At 48.2% G+C, this 10,106-nt stretch overlaps 1 protein-coding gene across 1 annotated transcript in view; it reads right to left on the bottom strand.

The window, feature by feature from the left end:
* Xkr7 (XK, Kell blood group complex subunit-related family, member 7) overlaps positions 1-10,106 on the bottom strand; it is a 38,122-nt gene that overhangs the window by 12,549 nt on the left and 15,467 nt on the right. Inside the window, exon 2 of the mRNA XM_013010669.1 lies at positions 9,675-10,102. Coding sequence (XP_012866123.1) covers positions 9,675-10,102 — 428 coding nt within the window. The remainder of the gene's footprint in view (positions 1-9,674; positions 10,103-10,106) is intronic.

Here is a 10,106-nt window from a genome sequence, read left to right as displayed (position 1 = left end):
CAAAAAGAAAAAAGCCGGAAGTGGCGCTGTGGCTCAAGTGGTAGAGCGCTAGCCTTGAGCTGAAGAGCTGAGGGACAGCGCCCAGGCCCAGATTCAGGCCCCACGACTGGACCCAAAAAAAAAAAATACTTATTGAGCCAGGCACTGGTGGCCTCATGCCTGAAATTCTAGCTACTCAAGAAGCTGAGATCTGAGGGTCGTGGTTCAAAGCCAGCCCAGACAGGAAAGTCCCTGAGATTCTTATCCCAATGAACCACAAAAGCTGGAAGTGGAGCTATGGCGCAAGTGCTAGCCTTGAGTTAAAAAATTTGGTGCCAGTCCCAGGCCCAGCGTTCAAGCTCCAGGACCAGCAAAAAAATAAAAATATTTATTGAAACAACAAAAAAAGCCAAAACCAAGTAAGCAATGCTGCCTGGTGCTGACGTTCAGTTGTAGAGTGCTTGCCTAGCAAGAGTGAGGACCCAAATCCATCTCTGTACTGTGAAAGGGAACAACTAAATAAAACTAAAAATGCCACTGATCTACAACCTGGGATGTGGCTGCTCAGCATCCCAGAACAGTGCATCATAAAGCCCTAAGTTAAAGCACAGATCCTCCTTCTTCCTTTCCCTCTCCTTTCATTTCCTTTTTTATTCTCTCTTCCCTCCTTCCTTCCTTCCTTCCTTCCTTTTCTTTTCAGGAGGAGCAGTACTGGGAATCAAACTCAGTGCTAGGCAAGCATTCTACTCTGACCCACAGATTATTAAAACTGTATGTAGCTTTAGGATCACCTAGTTTGTCCCTTGGCCTGAAGTATAAGCCCCTGCTACCTCATCCCTGTCAAAGTCAGCTACTTCCCTCAGCACTACCGCTGGTGGGTAGTGAGTTCCTGCCTGCTCTGTTTCTGGGCAGCTTGAGTGACATGGGGTTCTGGCTTTTGTTCAAAAACTTCTGCCTCCCTGTAACCTTGGGTCAACATCTACACACACTTTATCTGGAGCCACAGAACAAGGTCGTTCCTCACTAGGATCAGTGTGTGGGGATCATCAAGAGTAAGGGCTCTTTGTACCCCTCTCCCATCCCCACTCTTGTTACTAAGCAAGCAAGATGCTATTTGGGCCAGTAATAATAGCCACGTTGTGTATTATGTGACAAGCCTCATACATTTACATGGCTCAAAATGTCTTTCTTTATAGGACATTACCATCATCCCCATTTCAGAGATGAGATGGGGCTCTGGCTAGCACAGCAACTTGCCCTGGGGTCATAATGGCTAGGAAGTCATGGTGTCTGTCTAGATCTATAGAGAGATGGCATCATCTCTATTTCCTTGCCTCTCTCCTAGGAGAAACTCAGCCAGAACCCATTGGACTTTCCAGATGAGGTAATCAAACTCTGAGACAGCGAAACAACTTGCCCAAGCTGCTGAGCCCAAAGGTTTTAGCTCAGTTCATATAAACAATTATTAGTACCACCTGTCTAGAAGGAGTTTCCTTGTCAGCCCCATCTGCACCCTCCCTGAACCCAGCCCTGTGTTACTCCTTTCACTTCTTCAGTGTTGCCCACTGACGGTGGGAGGCTGAGGCGGGAGGCCTCACAGGCCTCAGTGCTGTGCCCCTGACTACAGAGGGCTGGCGCCCTCCCCGCCTGAGCTCAGCCACTGCATCCACAGCCCCGAAACCTGTTCCAGCAGTCTCTGTGCCCCACATCCTGGTGTGGACCCCACCAGCCTTGGACACAAGGCCACCAAGGATAAAAGAACCCCATCAGAGCTGTGGGGCAGAAGAGTGAACCATAGTGTTAGGGAGGGGACCTGCAGTGGGGGTGGACAAGGATGTCTGAGAAGAAGAGCCCAGAATGTTAACAGCGAATACTTTGCTGATGTGTTTCTTCTGTTTCCCAAACATGGCTGATTATATTGTAAGAGTTCACACAGCTGGCTGCGGGCTGGCATGCTTAGTGGTGATGCACGCAGGCCTGATCCCATGGCTGCCAACGCTGACTTGACCACTTCCTAACTGGGAGGCCACTTTTCTGTGCCTCTAATTTCACATGTCTCAATAGGCCAAGGTGTGCTGAGTGCTGAGTGCTGAGTGCTGCACAAAACATGCTCCACATATTAAGTCAGTAAGTCCGTAATATGGTCGTCGATACAAGGACCATTATCCCCATTCAGAGCCTAGAGAAGTTAATGACTTGCCCAGGACCACACAGCTTAGAAGCAGCAGCGCCAGGATCAGCTTAGAAGCAGAGAGCCAGGATTTTCACTCTCAAGACCTTGTTCTTTATCACTGCACTCTCTGCCAGGGTTGTCCTGAAGATGAATGAGTTAATCTACATCTTTCTGTTTGTTATTTTGAGATAGGATGGCTTGGAACAATTTTCCTGCCTCTGACTCTAATGCTGAGATTACGATGTGTGCAACCTTACCCAGCTTCCTCTAAGTCTCAATAAATGATAACTATGACTTTCAGTATTACTTGACTTCAAAAAAAAAACACAAGTAAATGTTTACATGTATTCTTGATTAAAAACCAGCAGTAAAAATCTTTAAGCAACACAAGAAATACCTAGTCAGTAAGTGGACATTCCTTCTCACCACTCCTCTGCCCTAATAGATAATGGGGTGGGGAGTTTTTCTTTAAGCTGCTCTATAATGCTGGCAATAACCAACCAAGGAGAGTTCTTCCGTTAGCACTTTCCTTATAGACTGTGTGGGGCACAGGTGGCTCACATCTGTAATTGTAGCTACGCTGGAAGCTGGGATCTGAGGATCACAGTTCAAAGCCAGCCCAGAAAAGAAAGTCCATGAAGCTGTTATTTCCAACTAACCACCAAGAAGCTGGAAGTGGAGCTGGGGCTCAAGTGGTAGAGCACTAGTCTTGAGCAAAGACAGAGCCCAGGTCCTGAGTTCAAGCCCCGGGACAGGCATCCTCACACATACAAAGGCAATGACTTGCCTGGTTACAGGCGTGAGAGATGGGATCTGAGGACAGAGGGTTCAGAAAGGGTGGAGAGTGAGAAAGGAAGCTGCTAGAGGCAGCTTCTCAGACTGGGAAAATGATGGATGGCTTTGGGGGAAGGGAAACAACAGCAGGTCATCCTGGGGCTATAGCAGCAAGGAGACAGGGGTGGGGGGCCCAGGGCCTTGAAGCCAAGCTAAAGCCTTTGGACTCCTTAGGGACGGAGGGCGGGGGAGAGCTGGGGCTCCAGAGCAGCAGTTATAACATGGCTTTGAGTTATAGATAAGGATCCAGGATGGGATGGGAGGTAGGGAGGTTGGCAACCTGAGGCTTGCAAGATTTCCCAGGGGAGGAATTTGGACTCCCACACAAAGGCAGAGTAGTGAATGGAGGGGCCAGAATGGATCCGAAACTGCCTCCTCCTCTCCCCAGAGACCTCTGCCCCAGCTGCCAGAGTTCAAAGCCATTTCCTGGCAGCCCTCCCTCCTCCAACTCCCCTGGGTTTCTCCTGTGTGGTCTTTATAGATCAAACAGGGGACATGGGGGCCCAACTGCCGCCTTAGTGTCTGTTAGGAGCAGCTCTAATGGCCTGCTGCAGCCGGATGGGCAGGGGGAGGAGGCTGGGTGGGGTGCGCAGTGTGCTGGAGGGGAGGTTGGCTGGAACAACCAGAGCAAGGAGGAACCTTCGTGGAGGGTCAAAGTCCAAGTTCAAGGGTTGTGATCAAAACGAAATCCTGATTTATCAAAACAAAATCCTAAAAAAAAAAAAAAGATATTCAGAGATGCCCAGGTGCAAATGATTTTGAGAGGAACAGGACACACAATTTGAAAGCCACCAGAGGGCCCAACCCCTGATTCATTTACACATAGCAATGTACACAGCTATGGCTAATGGTAATTGCTGAGTACATCCTGTTCAGAGCACTATGGTCAGCACTACATACACGTTATTTCATTTGTTACACCCAAGCCACACAGGGTAGGTACTGTTGCTATGATGTTGTTTGCAGATAACTAAACAAAGAAGTTATGCCCCTTGCCCAGTGTCACAGTACTGGTAGACATAGGACCATGACTGATTCCAGAAAGTGGGTTCAAAACATTAACTCTCTGACCCCAGTGGAGAAACTGAGGACCAAAGAAGGACAGAGGTCTTTTTAGCTCAGCCTGAAGCATGCTCCTTCTCTCTCACATCTCCTTCATGAGACCCCTCCTGGGTCTCCAGGCTTAGCCTGGTATCCCTCTAGTCTATTCACCATCCAACAGCCAGAGTAGATATTGAAAACTGTAGATCAGACCCTGCCTTTCCTCTGGTTAGATTCTCTAGGGTCCCCTTTCATGGATTATAGGTGCTGTATGATCAGGATGGCCAGTCTGTCCATCATCTCCGATGCTCTCCCCTCATTCTATTTGCCTCAACTTGAGCCTTTTTCTTGCCTTCTGCTTCCCTTGACCTGAAACAACCTTCAAAATCCACTCTTTCTCTCTTCCGCTCACTTTCTCTACCCTCTGACCATGTGCCACCTCCTTAAAGAGACCTCAGCTGACCAGCTCATCTCAATGAGCTACACCCTGCTCCCTGCCACTCCCTACTCATCACCCAGTTTCATCTCTTCCTGGGGTACTTACCTCCATCTGGCCCATTACAGTTCATATTATATATGTGAAATATATATTCTATTTTGCTTGTTGGCCTCTTCCATTAGACTATTGAGCTCCAAGAGACAGAAATTGGCTTGTTCATTGTCCTAGGCTTGGCACTCAGAACAGGACTTGATGTATAGCAGGTGTTCCATAAATATCTACTAAATAAATGATTGCAGATTAAGCACACATCTGTGGTGTCCCTACGGCTTCAGGGTCTCCCTGGCTCCTCACTGACCACTGCTCCGTGAACACACCTTGCCCTCACAGGAAACAAATTCTGGCTGACAGCACTATAATGATCACAGGGTTTGAACACTTAATGATGGGGCCAGCCCTTTGTTAAACCCCTGATATACACCTCATTAAACTCCACCCAAGTTGTGGGTAGATACCATTAAGGTCCCTACTTTAGAAGGGCTGAGAGATGGTCAAGGATTTGAACTGGGAACATTTGGATCCAGAATTCAAGCTCTTAGACAAGAGCTAGCTTCCCAGAGGGAAGACCTATAACCTGACTTCCACACAGGGCAGGTCACTGACTCATTTCAGAACTCTCTGGAGCAGGGCTTGTTAGTGGTCTAGACATGGAGAGGTTGTTAGCTCCCTGTCCCCAAAGCTCAACTGCCTCCCTCCCCACCTCTTCCTTTTGAGGTGTCCAAATCCTGAGAGTCTGTGAAGATTTCCATGCCAGGTTGTCGTACAGTAATTGGCTTAGAAAGCCATGCTTATCTGGGTAAAGCTGGGGCCCATGAGTTCAAGATTAGGGAAAGCAGGATTCACAGCTTACTGCTCCACTACTCACAGGGTCAGGAAATAGGGTAAGGACTTTAATTGGTTTAACAGCCATTCAGTGGCTTACCAGATCAGAGGGCTGATGGGAAAGGAAAGGAGAGATGAAGACACAGGCTGGTGTCCAGCTCATGGACAGATTCCTGCCTCACCAAAGGATCTGTTTGTCCTCTTGGGGATCTAACCTGTCACTAATGGAAGCACAGTTCTGCATTTCCTCTAGCATAATCAGTATGTGATGCCAGGGACAGAGCTGGAACTGGGGATTGGACAAAGGCAGATAGGTACCACACCTCTCCCCACTGAAAGTGAGTGGGTGATCTTGGACAAATCACTTGACTGTGACCTGCACTTCCTTATCTTACAAATGGGTTTGACAAATAGCCATCAGAGGGAAGATTTCAAGGTGAAATGAGAACAGTCTTCTAGAACACCTTGCATGGTCTCTGGTTAGGTATGCAGTGTTAGTGAGTTCCTTCATTGGACGCTAAAAAATTATAACATCTTCTGTGGGAAAAGGACCTCATCAATAGTGAGGAGCTTGCTTGAGGTTACAAAGAAGACAGACCCACAAATGTATTTCCTTTCATTGATACTATTTTTAAGAATCTTAATTAGTAGCTGAAAATTGGGAGAGTTCATGCAAAAAAAGAAAGATTCAGTTTCACATTTCTCTTGAGAAATCAAGACTTGACTGTACTGGCCCAAAATTTCCCACAGCACTGTTGAAGAAGCAAGGCAGTAGCTTCCCCTTGTCTGGAAGCCTTCTGTGATGGCCCCTTGTCTGAACCCCATGGACTTGACTTTATATATCCCACCTCACCCCTCAAAGCATTTCAGTGGTTGATTAAGCAATGTACAAGGCTAAAGAGCTGGGGGCAAAAAATCTTTACAATTGAAAATCATATTGAAAATAAGGGTTATGAGATCAGGAAGTGAAAATTTGGTTAGCCAATCAGGCTTGACCCTGGAGTGGGCCCAGATTCACCTCTCTTTCCCCATTGGCCCAGGCCCTCCACTCCAAACATCTGCATAAACACCTGATATGCCAACTCAACATGTGCCAACATTGCTTTAATTTCTAGGAAATCTATCCCTGGTGGCTTCTGTATATCATCTCTGAATTTTCCCCATTCAGCCAAACTCTTCAGCTGGTGTAGAGTATGGAACAAGAGTCCTGAGACTTTAGCCTTGATAATAGATCCAGAGTCAGAATTCTAGCCTGGGTAAGGAGACCTAATGTGGATTTTGCATTTTTAGTAGCCATTTCTATGCAGCATCTCCTAATGGACTGCAGTATCTAAATTCAGAGAGGACAGTTGGCTGTCGCCAGGTCCTTCCAGAACTCTGTAGACCTTAGTCCTGCTTGCTACTCTCTTTAAGTGATCTCTAGTCTGGGCAGAAAATGCACCCAGCAGGTCACTAACTATTCAGAGCCTCTCTGGAGTAAGGGCTTGTTAGGAGGGACAGGAGAATGCTGTAGCCTAAACATAGAAGAATATTTTTCGGAGGGAGTCGGACAGCCCAAATCTACCTTGATAACCTGGTAAGTTGTTCTGAGCAGAACCTTGATCCCCAGTACCGTGCTGGGACATTATAGAGTACCAGAAAGGCACTTTCTACCTCATTTCATTAACAAATATAATCTCATTTTTCACACAATGGGGGAACTGAGGTGCAGAGATAGGAAGACCCTGGTCCAAGGTCACTGTCCTGTCCTTCTCTCAGTCCCAAATCTGGCACTTTCCCACAATACATATCACCTTTCCTCACCCTTACCTACAGGGTTGGGCTCCCCTACTTCTTTCACATTCTTATCTCCATGCAACAGAAGCCTGGCTTTCTATCATCCAGGAATCTTGGCATCTCAGACCCATAATTCTGCAAGCTTTGGGGGAATACGTTAGAGACAGAATTAGTAGCAGTGTGGGTAAATTGAACTTGGGCTCTGAAGGCAGAGTCTCAAGTCCCGGCTATTCTAAACCTCCACTGTGTGACCTTGGGCAAGGATGTCCTCTCTCATAGCCTGCATTCCTTCATCTGTCAGGTATAAACTGCAATATTGACCGCCTGGCAAGATTATTAGGAGGGACAGAGGAGACAAAGCAGCTTTAAAGGCAATTGGCAAGCCGCAGCACAAGGTGAGTACTTAATAAAATAATTGTTACAGAACATTAGGGCTCTGGTGCCTACGTGAGTGCCTAGAGAAATGATCCAGATGTAATCAAAGAGGAGGCAAACTAGAACACATATACCTTTTCTAAATGGTTCCAGGCTTGGTACTGCTAGAGCCAATTTTTTTTGTGAGAATTGCTGGGAGTCTGTTTTAAAAATACTATACAACCTACACCAAACACTTCCATAAGCCAGATTCCACCCCTAAGCCGTTAGATTGTTATTCCTGAAAACTCATCTCAAACTAACTCTCTCACTTTACAAATGGGAAACTGTAGATATAGTGGAAATAATTCTTTTCTTCTCTTTTTCCTTTTTTAAAAGTATACTTCAGTATAGAGACTGAACCCAGGAAATAGCACATTTATCTAAGAAACCATGGATTTCCATGGACTCTCAATCATTTCCATTTCTCACTCTTCTGAGATTCCCTGGCCTGTGGTCATTTTTTGTCCTATTGAGGGAACCCAAGTTTATGTTCAAGAAAGGAAAGACCTATTAGCTTCTTCAAGTGGATGCTGAATGGGGAGGAAGGTAGCCAGTGTGTCATGGGGCAGCTGGCCCACTTTAGGTCGAAGGGAAAGGGGGAAGCTTTGGCTACCAAGAATAGGAAGTTACCATTTCAGAATCTAAAAATAACTTTCACCATCTGTCCACTCGGGCACAGAATGATAAATGCAGATTAGTTCCTGGATGTAGACACGAATATTTTTGTATATCAAGCTAATAATATTACCACTACCTTGTGTGGTTAGCACTCCACCCTTTTGCCCCCAGGGCAAGCTAAGTAGATACACGCAGCATCTTGGCAGGCATAGATGGGGAAACCAAGGCAGAGAGCGACTGGAGAACACAGCAAGTGAACAGCTGGGACAAGCCCTGGGAGTCCTGTTTCCTACCCTCAGGCCAGAACAGTTTTCTGAGTCAGACAAAATGCTTTAACAAGTAGCAAAATAAATAATACAACAGCAATAATCATGTTTTATATTTATAGAGACTTTTCCCCACTGTTCACCAACATCTACTGTAATCATAATTATTACATTCCCCAAATAAACTCCTTACACATACCTTCTCTCATCTGACCATCCCATCAGATAAGAAAACTATAATGGTGAGCTAATGAGATGAGAAGAGAAGGGATTCACTCTCATTTCCCAGGTAAGGAAACCTGAGGCTTGGAGGGAGGAGAAGGTTTTGCCTAAGATAACATAGTAAGTAAATTTATTCTGTCACTGCACAGCGCAGCCCAAGGTACCAGAACAATTCACATTCAAGAGGAGCCCTCAGTTTAGAATTCACCCTCTCTCCAATTAACTCAGCCCAGCAGGCACCCTTCATCCTGGCAGAGGAAGAGGCCTGGAAATGAGCAGTTTGAACAAAGCCTCAGTATTTCCCACCATCTCAGGATTAAAGGGCAGCCAGTGGCCATAGAGTGTCAGGTTCACGATTCCAAATCCTCTTGACCCTTTTTGGAGAAGGAGGTTACTGATTGAGTCCTTAGGAAGTAGAAGGAGCCAGAGAGCTTCCTAGGTGGGTCCAGCACCCTCCCCCACTTTCTCTCAAAAGAAGCTCAAGAAGTTTAGGCGGGATAGTCATTTAACTGCCTCCAATGCCTCTCTAGGAAGGCTGGACAGGGGCTGCTACTGAAAAAAAAATGAGCTTCTTTGAGAGCAAGGAAGGACTTCTGAGATCTTTCCTAAGTCCAGACTCTGCATACTCCCAGAGAAGGGGAGGATCAGAGTGGTGGGGAGCCCTGTGACCCTGTTCGAAGCCTTGCACCCATCCTCAAAATACCCCGGTCCTCCTCGTTCACACAACCCCGAGGGTCTCCTTCCCTCCTTTCCTGCCTCCTCTTCTGCCCCTTGCAATGGCCAGATCCGAATGGATGGCTCCGGGGCTGGACAGGGTTCGGGGTCAGAGGTCAGGAGGTGCAGGAGAAGAAATGAAAGCTGCAACGAAGTGGGGCGGGGCCGAGGTCAGGCCAGGACGGGGTGGGGGCGGGGGCGGAAAGGTCAGAGCAGGAATGGGGTACAGGCAGCTACTTGCGCCCCCCACCCCACCCCTCCACGCAGCCCCTATCTCCTGGGGCTCAGCCCCCTCCACCTGCTCGTCTCCTACCTCCAGACCTGGCCGAGCTGCAGGAGGTGGACGAGGGTCTGCAGCAGCCAGACGCAGAGGCGGCAGCAGCGGCGGCGGTGGCGGGCCGAGGAGGGCGCGGGCCGGGGGCGCCCGGGCTCCGAGCCGCCTTCCTTGGTCCTGAAGGCGCCGGCGCTGTCCTTGGTGCCGATGGCGACGCCCGCGCCCGCGGCGCTGTCCTTGGTGCTGACGGCCGGCCCCGGGGCCCCGGCGGGCTCGGCGTAATCGTAGACGAACCAGCGGAAGCTGAGCAGCTGCACGACGAGCGAGGGCAGGAGCACGAAGAGCAGGGTGAGGCCGAAGTAGGTGCGCTGCCCCTGCAGGTAGTACGAGGCCGCCAGCCACAGGTCGGTGGCGCCGTCGGAGAAGAACACGAGCAGCGCGCACAGCACCCAGCAGCAGTCCCGCAGCTCG

The sequence above is a fragment of the Dipodomys ordii genome, unplaced genomic scaffold (genome assembly GCF_000151885.1).
Source record: "Dipodomys ordii isolate 6190 unplaced genomic scaffold, Dord_2.0 Scaffold13, whole genome shotgun sequence".
Lineage (NCBI taxonomy): Eukaryota > Metazoa > Chordata > Mammalia > Rodentia > Heteromyidae > Dipodomys > Dipodomys ordii.
The sequence above is the reverse complement of the archived record's forward strand: the minus strand, read 5'-3'. Positions and strand labels throughout refer to the sequence as shown.